At 51.4% G+C, this 16,349-nt stretch overlaps 6 protein-coding genes across 6 annotated transcripts; 2 read left to right on the plus strand and 4 right to left on the minus strand.

The window, feature by feature from the left end:
- Positions 1-217: 217 nt before the first annotated feature.
- On the plus strand, positions 218-2,862 carry Aud_007551 (elongation factor G; the record flags this gene model as incomplete). Its single annotated transcript, XM_043292441.1, has 4 exons — positions 218-429; positions 532-643; positions 709-2,738; positions 2,808-2,862. 4 exons carry the CDS (start codon positions 218-220, stop codon positions 2,860-2,862), a joined length of 2,409 nt encoding a protein of 802 aa, XP_043148376.1.
- A 1,324-nt stretch (positions 2,863-4,186) lies between these two features.
- Aud_007552 (alpha/beta hydrolase) lies at positions 4,187-5,688 on the minus strand (the record flags this gene model as incomplete). The annotated part of the gene is made up of 5 exons (XM_043292442.1): positions 4,187-4,251; positions 4,316-5,116; positions 5,193-5,393; positions 5,443-5,516; positions 5,579-5,688. 5 exons carry the CDS (start codon positions 5,686-5,688, stop codon positions 4,187-4,189), a joined length of 1,251 nt encoding a protein of 416 aa, XP_043148377.1.
- Positions 5,689-6,172: 484 nt separating this feature from the next.
- On the plus strand, positions 6,173-8,871 carry Aud_007553 (uncharacterized protein; the record flags this gene model as incomplete). Its single annotated transcript, XM_043292443.1, has 2 exons — positions 6,173-6,456; positions 6,558-8,871. The coding sequence occupies 2 exons, from the start codon at positions 6,173-6,175 to the stop codon at positions 8,869-8,871; spliced, it is 2,598 nt and encodes an 865-aa protein (XP_043148378.1).
- Positions 8,872-9,165: 294 nt separating this feature from the next.
- Positions 9,166-11,209, minus strand: Aud_007554 (restriction of telomere capping protein 5; the record flags this gene model as incomplete). The annotated part of the gene is made up of 2 exons (XM_043292444.1): positions 9,166-11,042; positions 11,161-11,209. 2 exons carry the CDS (start codon positions 11,207-11,209, stop codon positions 9,166-9,168), a joined length of 1,926 nt encoding a protein of 641 aa, XP_043148379.1.
- A 613-nt stretch (positions 11,210-11,822) lies between these two features.
- On the minus strand, positions 11,823-13,469 carry Aud_007555 (glycylpeptide N-tetradecanoyltransferase swoF; the record flags this gene model as incomplete). Its single annotated transcript, XM_043292445.1, has 3 exons — positions 11,823-12,020; positions 12,089-12,872; positions 12,958-13,469. 3 exons carry the CDS (start codon positions 13,467-13,469, stop codon positions 11,823-11,825), a joined length of 1,494 nt encoding a protein of 497 aa, XP_043148380.1.
- Positions 13,470-14,126: 657 nt separating this feature from the next.
- Aud_007556 (tetrahydrofolate synthase) lies at positions 14,127-15,856 on the minus strand (the record flags this gene model as incomplete). Its single annotated transcript, XM_043292446.1, has 3 exons — positions 14,127-15,533; positions 15,633-15,764; positions 15,839-15,856. The coding sequence occupies 3 exons, from the start codon at positions 15,854-15,856 to the stop codon at positions 14,127-14,129; spliced, it is 1,557 nt and encodes a 518-aa protein (XP_043148381.1).
- Between the last annotated feature and the right edge of the window lie 493 nt (positions 15,857-16,349).

Raw genomic sequence — 16,349 nt, forward strand, 5'->3', positions numbered from 1 at the left:
CCCAGGCAGCCAGTTATGTCAAACTTGCACCGTACATAGACTGTAGAAATGGTCTGAACTTCCCGGATCTCATTGGTCGTGACTAGGGAAGATCACGTGCCTTGTTCCTGGCTTCCCCGAACTTTTTTTCGGAGCAGAAAAAAGATCGCGACGCTGAGAGCATCAGCAGCATCAGCACTCCCTAGTTCCCCGTGGTGGTTGTTGTCTGTTGTCAATCATGCGGTGTCCTTCTCTTGCACGGTTACCTCACCGTGCGCTATCTGGTTTGACCGGATCGCCTGTGCGTCTTCAATCTCAGAACTTTTTGTATCAACGATGCGCGTCGACAGCCGCTCTCCGTTCACCCATTGCCGGCCCAACTTATCAGTCGGTCTTCAACAGACACAATTTGCAACGACGGAACGCCTCCGCTGCTACCGCTGCCGCTGTGTAAGTAGTTCCGATCTTCTAGTGATCATTGAATCTCCCCTGGAATTACTAGATTGACCTTGTGTTTGTATGTTCAATCGCTAATCTCGTTCTTCTGTTCAGTCTCGAGGCCGCCGCTTCCAATCCCGACGGTCTGTCCCAGGAGGCGATCATTGACAATCTTGACCCTGCTGAAGCGATCAGACTGTCCAGGCTCCGGAACATTGGTATCGCTGTAAGTCATCTTCCGGGAAATTAAAGCATTTCCATGGAGACACAGCATCTGACTAGTCCTTATAGGCACACATTGACAGCGGAAAAACTACCTGTACTGAACGAGTCCTCTTCTACACTGGTCGTATCGGGGCCATCCACGAAGTCCGCGGCCGTGACAATGTTGGTGCCAAGATGGACTCGATGGATCTCGAGCGTGAAAAGGGTATCACTATTCAGTCCGCAGCGACGTTCTGTGACTGGGTAAAGAAGGGAGAGGATGGAAAAGAGGAGAAATACCACATCAACTTGATCGACACACCAGGTCACATCGACTTCACCATCGAAGTGGAGAGAGCGCTGCGCGTTCTAGATGGGGCTGTCATGATCCTGTGCGCTGTGTCAGGTGTCCAGTCCCAGACTATCACGGTCGACCGCCAGATGCGCCGCTACAATGTTCCTCGAATTTCCTTCGTCAACAAAATGGACCGTATGGGTGCCAACCCTTTCAAGGCCGTTGAACAGATCAACACCAAGCTCAAGATCCCTGCTGCTGCCGTCCAAGTGCCGATTGGTGCTGAAGACGAGTTCGAGGGCGTGGTCGACCTGATTCGTATGAAGTCCATTTACAACGAAGGACCGAGCGGTGAGAACATCGTGATTAAGGATGAGATTCCTGAGAAGGTCAAGTCAGTTGTGGAGGAACGGAGAAGGATGCTGATTGAGACGCTTGCCGACGTCGACGACGAGATTGCTGAGCTCTTCCTGGAGGAGACTGAGCCCACGGAGCAGCAGCTCAAGGCCGCCATCCGGCGAGCGACTATTGGCTTGAAGTTCACTCCCGTCTTCATGGGTTCTGCGCTTGCCAACAAGTCTGTGCAGCCCATGCTTGATGGAGTCATCGACTACCTCCCCAACCCCTCCGAAGTCGAAAACCTCGCTCTTGACCGGAAGCGGGATGAGGCCTCCGTCAAACTTGTCCCCTACAACTCCCAGCCTTTTGTCGGTCTTGCTTTCAAGCTGGAAGAAAGCAACTTTGGGCAGTTGACCTACATCCGCGTGTACCAGGGTACCCTCCGCAAGGGTGCCAACGTCTTCAATGCTCGCAACAACAAGAAGGTCAAGATTCCTCGCATTGTTCGCATGCACTCCAATGAGATGGAGGAGGTATCAGAGATCGGAGCCGGTGAGATCTGCGCCGTGTTCGGTGTGGATTGCGCCTCTGGCGACACTTTCACCGACGGACAGCTCGGTTACACCATGACATCCATGTTCGTGCCCGAACCTGTCATCTCGCTTTCTATCAAGCCGAAGAACAACAAGGACTCCGCCAACTTCTCAAAAGCTATGGCTCGTTTCCAGAGAGAGGATCCCACCTTCCGTGTGTCCTACAATGCGGAGAGTGAGGAGACTCTGATTTCTGGCATGGGTGAATTGCATCTTGACATCTACATCGAACGCATGCGTCGCGAATACCGCGTCGATTGTGTGACTGGCCCGCCTCAGGTCGCGTACCGCGAGACCATCGGCAACCGAGTCGAGTTCGACCACTTGCTCAAGAAACAATCGGGAGGTCCTGGTGAATACGCCCGCGTCGTCGGCTGGATGGAGCCCACCGGCAAACTTGAGGACAACAAATTCGAGGAACAGATTGTTGGTGGAAGTATCTCCGAGAAGTTCCTTTTTGCTTGTGAGAAGGGTTTCAACCTTGCTTGCGAAAAGGGTCCGCTCGTTGGTCACAAGGTGCTTGGTACCAGGATGGTGATTAACGACGGTGCTACCCACATGACGGATTCGTCCGAAATGTCATTCAAGAACGCTACCCAGCAGGCCTTCCGCAAGGCCTTCATGGAAAGCAACCCTTCTGTCCTTGAGCCCATGATGAAGATCGTTGTCACCGCTCCCGGCGAGTTTCAAGGTGACGTTATCTCTCTCCTCAACAAGCGTAACGCCACTATCAATGATACCGAGACCGGCGTGGATGAGTTCTCCGTGTATGCGGACTGCAGCTTGAACGGAATGTTCGGCTTCAGTACGCATCTGCGTGCTGCCACCCAGGGCAAGGGTGAATTTACCATGGAGTTCAGCCACTACGAGAAGGCTCAACCTCAATTACAGTATGTGCCATCCTTCCACTCCTGATTGCTATCGTGCCGCTCTGAACAATCACTGACAACTTCTTACAGGAAGGAACTCATTCAGAAGTACCTGAAGGCTCAGGCTGACAGACACAAGAAATAAACGGCTATGCCACCATCTCTTGTCGTTGCGCAGTCAGCTTGATTGCAGCCCTTGACCGTTCCGTACATATCCGACTGGACAGTCTTTTACGAATCTTCTTCTGCTCAAGAGGAAGCTCATACATACCCCTCGAGCATCTTGACATTTTACTACTACAGCGATCTGCTTCTCTCAACGTGTATTCTCATCTCATATCTTCTTCACCTTTGTGCCCAAAAGCATTTGGAGCCATGTATTACTTTGCAATATAGACAAACCCTGGGGGTCTTATGAGGGATTCTCTCTGGCTTTTTGACAATATACCTTGTTATGGCGGCTGGGAAAAGCAGATTCTAGGATAGTTGGCATTTTCTTAACTAGCCAGCGCGAAAATCCCAATGTGCATTTCTCCACGAATATCGTCTCTCAAGTGATTTAGCGTCTCAGGCTTCCAGAACATCCACTGGATGGCTGGGCTGCTTGCTGCCTCAATTCGAGTGATCGTGCGATTCATCCCAGTACTGGTATGGCCCTTATGAGATCCACGTCGCGAAGATAGTCGAACTTTGGAGGTGGGTCTATCTCCTGCTTGCGGGTCCGGACGAACTTCTTCCAGTCCATGTCGCTGGAAGATCTGCCTGGCCGTGGACGTCTCAAACCCAAAGGTATTCTAGCACAGCGGCAATCTATTCATCAATCGGAATGTCCACAGTGATGACATTTGGTCGGTTCCACGTTCGAACGGATGCTGAGCCGGACGAGGACGAGCCGGAGATGCTTGAGGGTGAACTAATGAGCGAATTAACAGGTGCTGTATGCGCTGGAGGATGCAAAGAGCAGGAATGTAGAGAGTAGAGTATAGGGAGATAGGATAAAGAAGATGATGAGAAGCCGGGAGACGAAAGCGAGAAAGATTGTTGTAGGTGACAGCTGCAGGGTCCGCATGACGATAGTAAGAAGGTCGGTTCCTACCTGGGTATCTATGGCTTTGTCCCAGAGGCAAACCTACCTTCCTAGGCTCCGCAAATGGGGGATGCATGGAAGAAGTGAATTGAAAAAGGGATAGGATTAGAGGGGGTGTTCGCTATTCACTATGACAAAATAGCCTAAAGATTTTGGGATTATAGAAATCTAGGAGCAAAAGACATAAGCCAGATAGGTTATGGATTCTTGTATGTATTACTGAACGTCTCTCCCCTCCCATAATCGGATGGAAAGACAAGTGGTTTCCAAAGTCGATATCATGCTCTTACTGATGGCCGTAGACGAATGGGCATATATTGGGACTAATTACAGAACCTGACTGTCGAGCTATTTCCCGGGGTCGTAGGGGAAAGTCAGGGGATTATTCCTCAAAAGCTCTGAGCACGGCAAGAGCAGCAACGGAGAAAGTAGCCACACGGTTATGACCTAGAACATATCAGTTCTGTCTCTCCCTGCGAAATAGGAACGTTGAAAGGAGTTTGAAACATACCACCGTAGCCTGCACGTTCCCACCGGACCTTCTTCACGGCCGCGTCCTTCCCGGACCTGTTCTCCCAGATCTTCACCTCGGTTGGACCACCCTCTTCCTTTTTCTGGTACACAAGGGTGCCAGGGGCGTCTTTCTGGTTTTCACCAGTGGCAGCAATCCAGACACTACGTCCTTCGTACCAGGGGATCTCGACATCGTTGAATGCGTGAATGATTGCGAGATCCAGGCCTTTGCTGGTGTACCCTGCCTTCGCGTCTTCCTCAGCAGATGGTCCGACACCCGTCAGGCGTGCAAGACGAGTAGCCGTGTCCCAGTGGTCGACGATATGGCTCCTTACCCATCTTTGTACGCGAGGGTACCCCATCAAGGGAGAGAGCATTGGGGGTGTAAGACCTTTGAAGCTGTAGGATTCAATAAGGTTTCGCAGGTTGCTGAATGATGCGAGGAGGATGACGCCTGCGAACGGTTCGGGGTCTTGAATGGCGGGTTGGACAGCTGCGGGATCCGGCGATCCGAACGCGTAGCGCTCAGCGACCGCGGCGGTGACAGCTGTTCCCAAGCTCTGTCCCGTGATGACAATCCTGGATGGCGGGATGTTCAAGGGACCGGCGGTCAGGAAATTGATGAGGGAGACACCGTCGGTAATTAGGCCTTCTTCCGATGGGGAGCCGGTGGACACTCCGAACCCACGATAGTCAATTGCGAAGACATGGACGGGGTTCGAGGGCGTTGACAAGCCCAGAAGCATGCGGTAGATTTCAGGTCTCTGAGCGGAGCCGAGATGCGCGGCATTGCCGTGGACTGCAGTTGCACAAGGATTAGTTAGCGTACTGCATCTTCTGATTGTGCCGCAAGGCAAAGTAACCAATGCGCTTACAGTTGACAACTACTCGAGCGTTAGGGTCGTTGGCTAGGAATTTGAAAGCTGAGGTCCGGGTATAATCTTCAGCTGGGCCAGATGGCTCGTTCGCGTTCAGTTCCTCTTCGTGCTCACGACAGAGGTGTAGAGGGAGTAAATGCCAGCCATAGATCGTCTCATTATCGGGGGTAACCAGATTGAATGGTTGGACCTGTGTTTCTGGCCAAGTCAACAACGACCATACGGATAGCTGGGCGTTTCCACGTACTTAGGAATCCAAAGCGCTCGACCTGGTTGACATCCTGCCACAGAGCAGGATTGACTTTGTTTGCATACAAGGCACTATGCGCATGGCGCCACAGTCGTTAGTCGCGTTCTTAGAAATATGGTTAAGCAAGACGCACAATCTTTGGACATTGGGCCATGTGAGCGAGCAGATAAAGCTCACATAAACCAGGCCTCCAGCGGCCAGCGTCCAGTACGCCTTTCTGAAAATTGGTTGTAACTCAACCATCGTGAAGTGGGTTCCGATAGCCAAAACCTATGAGCACGCAAGAATATCTCCCAGTATGAGCTTCCGAAAGAAGAGAGCAGAGTATGCGAGCGATGCTCTAAGAGATAGGAAGCGTACCTCGGAGATCCACCAGCTATAGTCTGAAAGATAAGCCTCTGATGGGGAGGAAGATTATCAAAAAAAACTATCAGGACAGATAGATGATCATTGTTGGATCTAAGTGTCAGTTGGAAGCAGCTGTAGTAAGAGAGAAAGAGTCAGTAACAGAATGATGGAGCAGTGACATCCAGCATAGCATTAATCTTAGAAAGCGGCGTGATTTCATCGCTCGTGAATTCTCCGCGTTCCTTTTTACTTCTTCTCCGCAACTCACCCTCGCTTCTTTCGTCTCTTGCCCTCCAGTCACTCGCAGAACTGTTGGAGATGCTTTTGATCTCCTCTAGCGAGGATTTTCCATCGACTACCCCGTGTAATATAGCTCAGCATGGCTGAGAAGCGCAAACTCTCCACCCGCGACCGTCGCGAGCCATCGGCGAAAAGACGCCAATCTGAAGCCGCACCTCAATCTCAGGCTCAACAGGGCTCTTCTTCTAGGAAGAAAGTCTCAACACCGAGTGTTGCTCCCACTCCTCAACCTCCTCCACCTGAACCGGAGGTCATCGAAAAGCCCCTGCCGACGAAAATCAAGGATGGAGAGGCTCTCCCCACGCTGTCCGCGCCGCAGCCCGCCGACCTTCCATCCAAAGAGTATCAGTCAATCGCTGAGAGGTGCGTTCTTCCGGGTTTCATCGAATGCAATGCCCTTTGCTTTGTGCCTGCATCTATTTGAGTACGTATTTGAACTGACGCGGTTCCTTTGCCTCCCACAGTGCTGTCCTTCTCGCCTCTCTGGAACGATCGAAGAAGAAATGGCTCAGCGACGGCATTCTAGAGCGATACTACACCAAACCCAAGAAGTCCAAAAGAGAGCAGATTGAAGGCAAAAATCCTCCCAAAGAGTCCATGCTGAAAGTTGGGCCTTGCAACATCGCCATTGGGCCTCACCTTTTCGATGCTATGCTGTACACTGTCAAAGATCCTAACGCGCCGCCACCGATTCAATACACTCCCCCTCAACGGCCGATGGTTCACTATGGCCATCCCAACAACTTCCAGCAGTACCATTCTTATCCTCATCCGCCACCATCTCAGCAGTCACGCCAGCCTGCTCATTACTCGCCCGCCCACTCCGCTTCACCACAACCGGGTCACCCCCAGGGCAGCCAACATCCGCCTCCACATCCCGCCCGAACACCGAGTCATCCACCTCCTCAAAATGCTCCTCGTCCCCCCTATACCCCTCAGTCGGCCCAGCGCCCTCCTGCGTCTCAACATGCACAGCCCCCTCAACCTCCAAAGCCCAGTCCGGACCCGGTCATTCAGATGCTTGCAACCCGAGCTGCTTCAGACCCCGATCTCAAGGCACTGATGAGAGTGGTTGCTAGCAGCAAAGCGTCTCAGGAACAGCTCCGAGCGTTTCAGGCTCATATTGATGAACTGAATGCGATCATTCGTGCGAGAGAGCAACAGCAACAGCGACAGCAACAACAGCAACAAGGGCCAGCTCCAGGCAGTGCTCAATCACAGACACCGCGCCACACGCCGCAACCTGCACAGCAGGGAGTTCCACAGCGACAACATCAGCCTTCGCCGCTGCAGAACTCCCAGCAATCGAAGTCAGAGCAGCCGAGTCAACAGCAAGGCCCGTCACAGGCTCAGCCAGGCTCGAACGCCCAACATCAGCCGCAATCACAATCACAAGCTAAACCGCAGCCGCAGGCGCAGCCGATTCCAAGAGTGGAAGTTCAAATTCCCAAGCCTTCGCCAGCGATGAACTCTGCAGCCCAGAATTCCACCCAAACTCCAACCAAGCAACCTCAAACACCCACTGCTCAGAAGTCCAATGCTGCTCCTCAGGTCAAACAGGAGCCGGGAATGACTGCGACAACTCGACCGCTACCTGGTGGAGTATCTAGTCCTAGTATCGCGGTAGTCCCGCCCAACCCTCCAAGCGCAGCTTCTACTCCTCACCAGCCAAACTCGAGTCCTGCAGTACGACAAATGAACCAGCCCCCTCTGAATCACACTCCAGCACCGCGTCCAGGTGCGCAGTATCCGCCATTCCAAGGCCAGTCTCCTTCAATTCAGTCACGTCCACCGCAACACGGGTCGCCGTCCTACTATCGTCCCGCTCCTCCCCCGCCTCCTCCTAGGGTGGGCTACAAGTCGGTTGTCATTGAGTTTACCTCACCATTGACTCCCTACGGAAGTAGCACTTCGGGCCACGCAGGTTCAGGAGACCGGTATTTGTTTCCGGAGTACTCTATTTTAGAATGGCTTCCTGGAGGAAACACAGTTCTAGCGTCCTTCTTACTCATTCGTAAGGTGGACCCCAACACACCGTTTCCCATAGAAGATGCTTCCGTGCCGACCACATCCCGAGCCAAGGGCAAGTCCACCAAGTCGAAGAAAGCGGACAAGAACAAAGACAAGGCAGCGGAAAGCGGGGAGGGCAAAGAGAAAGACAAGAAAGAGAATGACAAGTCCGATGAGGCGGCTAAGGAGAAGGACAAGACCCAACCTCCTAGCAATCAGGATTCCGTTACGAGCGCTACTGACTCCAAGCCGAACGCAACTGACTCGGCCAAAGGGTCCGACGATAAAGGCAACCAGAAGGCTCAGGCAGAAACTCCCAGCAAACTAGACTCCAACAAATCCAAGGAGTCAAAGGAAGACGCAAACAAGTCGAATCTTAAGGAGTTCTACCAGCCCGTCACGCTTCGTATCTATAGCGCCAACCCGAAGTTCCTAGAGCCTCTGGCACGGGTGGTCAAGCCGCCAGATGAGGTGCGCAAATACATGAATGAAGTTATGGACCGTGCAGAACGTGCCCCCGAGGGATTCCTCGCCTTACGCTTACCGCGCGAGAGCAAGGATGAACACGAGCCCGAAGACACGAGAAAAAGTGGGACTCCGGCTCCTGCCGCAAATGCAGGCGCGCGCAGTCGGTTCCTAAAGAGCAACGCTGCGGATGAGGAATCAGAAATCGAGAACATCAACGGGCCTGTCGAGGAAGAAGACGAAGAGGAGGAGTTGAAGGACTTTTATGGGCCCCCGACTGGTCTCACGCCTCTAAGAGTATGAAATAGAGGTTTATGGCGACTATTCAGCTCGCATAATTCATGTATTATATATCCTGTTTGTCCTACCTCTGTAGCGCCAGAATTCATGAAAGACATAATCAGTGCTTTGTCCATAGCATGGGAACTCTCTTCAAGTGGACTTTTCAAACCAACGACTCGTTATAGATCATGGATCATGGCGACACAATTAAACCTGGGCGCGTCCGAGTGTCCGTATGCCATTCGTTGCCTGCAACCCGATAGAAACATGAAGTGATTTGAGGGCACAAAAAAATCAGTGCCGTGGAACTAGGTATCAAATACTTCCACCCCTTTGCCCAGGCCTATCACCAATCAACCCAGCAGTCTCCAGAAGCCATCTCGCGCCCTCCATTGCAGAATCCCCGGCTCCGGCTTTCAGATTTAGGTTTCGTCTCCGTTCAGCCTCACGAGCCTCAAATTCCCACTTCGCTCGCTGCAACTCGACCGCACTTTGCCTCGGCTCTGATGAGGATGCGTCTGAAGGCTCAGGGACCAATCCCCATATTTCTAGGGTGTAGATGTCGATCTGCCTTCTGACGGTTTGTTCTGACAGTGATGTAGTAGCTGGTGGAAGGAAAACGCCATTGTGGCCGATGGACGAGACATGGATAGCTGCGGATTCGAGACTCGCGTCAATGGTCAAGCTGCCTGCACCAAGAGGCGTAGGTTTCAGTTGTTGGCTTCGAGATGGAGGTGGAATCTGACATCCAATCGCTATACCCGTACTGCTGGAGAAGTATGCTACGGGGGCGTTGGGCTTTTGCACGGAGGGTGAAGGATTCCCTTGCAAGAGCTGGTGCTTTGGCGAAAGTTCAAAGAGACAGGGCAAGGCTGAAGAGTCGGAAGGCTTCGTTGAAGAATGAGACAATGGTGCAGATTTCCAGGGCTGCGGAAGGTACGCTCCGAGCGTAACCATGCCCTCTCCATGTTCGGATGATTCAGACACAGCACCCTCGAGGAGGAGCAGTGTGCCAGCGTGCCATGTGAGAACGTTGTGAGAGAAAGAGGTCAATGATGAACCGTGCGCAGCGGTTGAAAAAACAGGATGCAGGCGCATGTTGCCCCGAAGGAGATTGACGTTCGAGGTAGGAGAAGGGAGGAAGAATGAAAGATGAGATAACACACTCGACTTGAGGATTGTCGATTCAAAACTGCCGGGAAGCATAATTCGCGACGGAGAGGGTGGTGCATTATCTGATGGCTTTTCAATTGTGTCCGTTACTGTTGCGTCAGATCCACTCTTTTTGGTCATGTCCAGGTTCTTGCTGAATAGAAGATGTTCGAAAAGGGGCGTCAATGGATCGAAGAGATATGGTAAAGCGATCGAAGTAATGTTTGCAAATGATCGGTAACTGATACCACCATCGGAGTCTTCAATATTGAAGGCAGCCAAAATGGTATCAGCCTCTTTTCGAACGCTCTCCATTCGGGCTTCGTTCAGGTCTGAGGTATACGTCGTCACGGGCTCCAAAGTCTTCAAAGGTGCAATGACGATCAAGAGTATCAGAAGACGACGGAATGTAGCGACGGATATTCGAGCTTCATATTCGTTCTTATCGATGCGAGAGTCGTGCTTGAACACGTCAATAGCATCCAACGATTCTAAGGCCGCCAGGGCGAGATCATCATCATCCTCATCCTCACCCTCGTAGTCATCGTTGGCAGGCGCATCAACCTCGAAGCCTATTACATGCGATTTGGCACCGGAAGGCTCATCTGCCTCCTTGCGTACGTTCTCCTGGCCTGGAGACGCACCGACATCACGCCTCCCAACATCAGCGAGACTTCCGAACAAAAGCTTGATGCGGTCCTTGCGCGCTCGTCGTAGAACTTTCCCATACCGCTCTGTTAGCAAGACTGCAACTTTTACCATGGCCTCGAAGGTCAGAACGCTCGGAGCCAATGTATTCTGAAAGGGAAATGCGCCCAAGTACGAAACCATCCGGAATATCACCGGTCCAGCATCAAGCGGACAATGGGAATCGCTACTGTCCGGAATACCAAGGAAATCCGAAAGGATCTTCTCGTTCCAGTACTTCATGCCCCCTTGATCTATTGCGCGAGAAAAGAAGTTATCTTTGAAGTGAGTGAGCTCCAGCGGAGTGAAACATTTGGTCGCGAAGCGCTCAGCCAGCACATGGCTCAAGTGTTCTGTTTTCGTATTAGATTGGCCTGCAGACTTGCCGTTGTTCTCGTGCCAATTTTGTGAAGGAAGTGTATGTTGCTAGGAGCCGGTGCAGTGGGGAAGACAGTGATGGTCAATACTAACCTGGGGTGCCTGTGTGACCCGGATGTTCGGTCGACTGGCCGACGCCCATTTTGAGCAGGCAAAGAGAACAAAGGATATATCTAAAAATCTAGCCACCTTCAATGCAGATCTCAGCGCATACACTCGCTCTATCGATTCAAACCTCATCGACGAGCCGAGAAGTGATAGAATAGCCGCTGGACGTGGTGGAATGCGGAGTACTTAAAACAGGAATGGGAGTTTACGATGACAGTCAGCTTCAGGCCGCAGATTCGATGGCCAAGACAAGATTATTCATAGTTATCCATATCTGGAGAACCAGACAGAGTCCACCGGACTAATGGCTGGATGAACAATAAGATGTGTTGATGTAAAGAAAGTAACAAGAGAGTCTGGACCTTCCATGTGATGAAGACGTCACGGAAACAGTAATAATGGGGCTGCCTTGGCGCCTGGGGCACTCCACTCCATGACATTACAGGTCGCGCTGCCCCAGGCATCACCGTTCCCATGAAAAGGAGATCTACATTCGAACATCACTTACTCACAGGTATGATTAAAGATAGCATTGCCACGAGAAGCAATTTTAATAATATTTTCCACAGTCAAATTCAATTTAACAGCGAGAAATAGGTATACGATGCGATCATCAACGAGGTATGATCCATGCCGTGAGAAGGATTTTACAGCATAACAATACCAACACCTCCCATTCGCTTCTCATCCGGCAGGTTCTTGTCGTTAACTCCTCCAGGAACAGGGGCGGTGCGATAGTTGTAGAGGTAGAAGTGAAGCTGGCCATCACCGGCTCCAAATTTGAGTTGCTCGAGGAACAGAGGGTTATCGTGAAGTGTGAGTGCATTGAAAACATCAAAGTGTGCCTATCAAAGATAGTGTCAGCTTCGGCAAGTCGAACCGAGAGAAACGGCAGTGGACTCCTTATAGTTACCTTCTTTGCCAGGATCAGCGCATCATTCATCAGCATCAGCAGACGCTCTTTGAGAGCCTTCATGTCATTGGTGAAGGCTGTTTCGGTTGCATAGTAGTACAGGTAAGCAGCACGCACATTGTCGTGCTTGGGGTTCTGAATGACAGTGGATTCGAGGTTGTAGAAAGAGAAGAAGTCGGTGATCTTGTGCGTTTCGGGGTCCTCTGCCACGTATGCCCAGACAACCTGCTCTTTCACAGTCTCCGGCTTGTGCACGAGCCAATGGTCGACTTCCTCCCGTGTAAAGGCCTGGTTCAGCGCAAACCTCGACGAGTATCGCTGCAAAAGATCATGCACGGCGTCAATGTCTTTGGGTTCCATGGGGCGAAGACCGGGGGTGGAGGTAGTGCTGGGAAGGTGATTCTTGGTGATCTGACGCGCCTTGGTGGATCCGGCAGGGAGAGGTGAGAAGCCGACTTCGTAAAGCTTCAGCCAGTCCAAAGGGCGGTGGTAGTAGCGGCACGAGCTGACAGGAGTGGGGAGCACCACACCCGCAGTGTAGATAGCTTGGTAAATGCCATTGAGGTAGCAACGACGGGTAATTTCTTTGATAAGAACGGGTGTCAAGCGCTTCGAGCGGAGCTTCTTGTGGATGCACAGGAAATTGATCTCAACGACCTTGAGTTTTTGATTGCGCACAGTGATCTCGGTCGGGACACCGCAAATGGACGCCACCAGTTTGCGCGACTTGGTAGCGCGGACACCGACGTGCCATTCCTTTTTCCAGCCAGGCGACATAAGAGCCCTACGGTCAAAATTGTCAGCCCTCAAACAGTCCACATCCTTACACGCCGGTAGCAACAGATCCCTCGGCCATATTGTGCACCTACCAGTGTAGGAACGACTGCGAATATCTGAACCGGAACATGGCATTGTCATCCTCCACGTAGTGATATGTCAACAAATCCCACAACTCCTGCAGCTCAGTCTCGTTCGTCAGGTCGAGTGTCGCCCATTCAAACCCTTCAATCAGAGCATCCGGCTCCTTCGAGACCTTTTCAGGATCGATGATCTTGATGGGGCCCCCAGTATCGGTACTCGTCTCATCGAATCGGGGCACAGGCTGCGTCTGCCAGAACTTGTACGAAGCCATATCCTTCTGATTCTTTCCGGAAACCGACAAACCCGTCAGCAGTTCGGCAATGTTCATTTTGCGCATTGCCTCCGCCGCCTTCTCTTTGTCCATGCCGGCCATTTCGTTCCTGAGAGCGGGGTTGTTCTCCAACAGCGACTCCGCCATCTGAGGGGTTATTTTCATTGCGCCGTCTTTCTCATTCTTGGACTTCTTGTCAGTGGACTGGGCCTCGGGGGCCTTGCCCTTGCGATCTTTAGAGTCGGACATGACCTCTGGCGTGTGGAGAGAGAGGATGGGGTGGTTGAAATTCGGGGGAGCGAAACCACAAAATGGATTGCGGGAAGGTTTTCAGCGATGGCCCCACTGTCCCTATCTCTAAGATACTGATGGTGGGAGACGTTTCGCGGGGGACCACAACAATAATAATTCGAGTCGCATTTAGATTAACCACAAGCACAAGGGGTAAAATCAGATGGTAACGAATACTAATTCGACTCAAGTGACACGTATCCTCTTCAAGGCAAATATTAGCTCTTTTTATGGGACTTACAGCCTCCTATGACCTACTTTAGTTCTCCATGTGCCTTTTATCCTCCGAATGGACCTCGGGAAATAAATGTATGACACCAGCCTAAGTCCTTCTCGAGTTTACTCGGCTACAGAGGAAAACTCATATTGCAGCACACCTCTACGCAATGTTCATGTTCATTTCAAATAATGGGGGCCAAAAATATCCACTATGGGCACGATTTAGAAGGAGAGGTCTTGTTGAAAACCCGTCGAACGCCTCCTAGCAAGAAGAGTATGATTGTATATGAGACCAAAGAAAAAAATTTCATATGGGTATCTTCGCGTTGTTGAAAACCTTTTGACAGGCAGGAAAGATGCGGATCTTGAGTAGTGTAATGAGATGCGACAGTGGCCTTATTGTGGACCAGGTTTGGTCTCGATAACGTCAAGGAAACCTCCGACAAGGTGTAAGCTGCCAGTGACAAAAGTCATGACAGGGGCTTCATCATGGCCTACACGGTCTCCCTCCTGTCTCGCAAGCTCCCGAGCAAAGTCAACAGCCTCCTCGATAGTACCAAAAACCTTGACTTCCGCCTTGGGGTCGATGGAATTCCATTTCTCAGCGAGGCCGTTTTGCACCCGCAGCCTTTCCACATCCGATGCGTTCGTGTTGATGCTTACGAGGTCCGGTCGGTACCCGGCGTCCTTGTATGTCACATTGGTGCAGAAAATCGCATGCGTAAATGGGCTCTCCGACTCTAGAGCACTTGAGAGGGTTTCATGAAGCGCTTGGGCGAGAGCATTACTGTCGCGAGTCTGTTGGTTGAAGATCAAAAGCCGCGGCTTCTTCTCAGCGGCAGCACTTGATGACAAATTGATCTTAATCTGGGAAGCGAACCATTGGCCAGCCAGTTTGATGCTCTCCAATGTATGACCGCCATCAATGTACCATGTGATGTCTTTCTCACGCCTGGTCTCGCATCGGCCGCCCAATCGAGCCGATTCCAATCCCTTGCGAAATTTGGGGGGTAGAGGCCTCTCCATAAAGTCCGATGGGATATCTTCAAGTCCTAATCTCGCAAGGAACTCGGCGGCAGTAGCTACAGCCAACGACGCGTTTGTATATTGAAAGTCGCCGGCAAGGCCAAGCTTGACCTCACTGCCGCTATTGAGTTCAGGGTGCCGCGACACAATTTGCAGCTGCGTTCCTTTCTCCTGCGCACGCTTGTGTAGTACTTCCTCAGCACTGGCCGGTTGAGGTGAACTGAAAGCCTTCACGCCTGGCTTGATAATTCCACCCTTATGCCAAGCTATCTCCTCCACTGTGTTTCCCAGCAAAGCGGTATGGTCAATTCCGAGACTTGTAATGGCAGTTACAACAGGCCGCTCAATCACGTTTGTGCAGTCGTACTCCCCACCAATTCCACACTCGATCACTGCGGCATCCACACCTTCGCTGATATACGTATGGAACGCCATCAGTGTCAAATAACGAAAGTATTGAGGTTTCGTCATTGGATCTGAAGGGTTCTCCCCGGCCACTCGAGCAGCCTCCTCCAAGCGGTCCCATACCTCGAAAAAGTATTGAGCGAACTTTTCCTCGGACAGCGGGGCATTGTCGATTTTGATGCGCTCGCGGGCAAATCGCAAATGAGGGGAGGTAAACAATCCGACCTTGGTGATTTTTCGGGAAGAGCTTTCCAACTCGGGCGATTGCGAGACAGTGTATTGGGAAAGGATAGATGACACAAAAGCTGAAGTTGAGCCTTTGCCTTTCGTGCCCGCGATGTGAACGAGATTCAGTCGGTCCAAATCAGAAGGCTACACAGATTTGATAGATGGTTCATCAGTACATGGCCCATATGTATTTTAGGTGAGCAAGGAACCGCCAATATAATATCAAATATGGGAAGAACGCACCTTGTACCCGATGCGTCGGAGCCATTCGATAGTCTCCGGAATGGACCGTAAATTCATGTTCTGCCTGTCTTTATTCACCTGCTGAATAGCTGCGAAGTTGCTCTGCAGCAAATTCAGCGCTGAGATGGCAGCCTAGTCCTGAAATCAGCATTATTGGATCGATGATGCAGGCTCATGGACACAATGACCGCCAGAGCGTTACTTACATCATAGTTTCGAGCCATTGCGGATGACGAGCAGGACAAAAAGCGCAGCTGATTACTTCTGAACGGGAAGGAGAACATGAGAAGCGTCGCATCAGAGCTGGATACCAAAAGCCCTCCCGAAAGGCGGGGGAAGTAGAGGGGTACGAAAAGATTATGTGATTGATCTTTTTTGTAGCACTGCAAGACCGCGAATCTCCGACACCCCGACACTCGGAGATCAGGAGATTCCCTTATCAACAGCATCACGTGGGGTCGATCCAATCTAGTCTAATCGTCTCTTTTCAGATATGGCCAAGAATGAATCTGATGTGTTTATTCTATCTGGAGCATATGGGTCACCGGAAGGACCCTAAAGCAGCACTAGAACGAAATATACACGCAAGGCAACCCATATGTGAATACATCTGGTTGGAGGAGAAGCTTCAAACCATGAATCGAATGGTGAAATGAGAATAATCAGAAGTAATGAAATATTTGAAACAGAAGGAAACCGCAAACCGCTGTCTAGCGT

The sequence above is a fragment of the Aspergillus udagawae genome (genome assembly GCF_001078395.1).
Source record: "Aspergillus udagawae IFM 46973 DNA, scaffold_5, whole genome shotgun sequence".
Taxonomy (NCBI): domain Eukaryota; kingdom Fungi; phylum Ascomycota; class Eurotiomycetes; order Eurotiales; family Aspergillaceae; genus Aspergillus; species Aspergillus udagawae.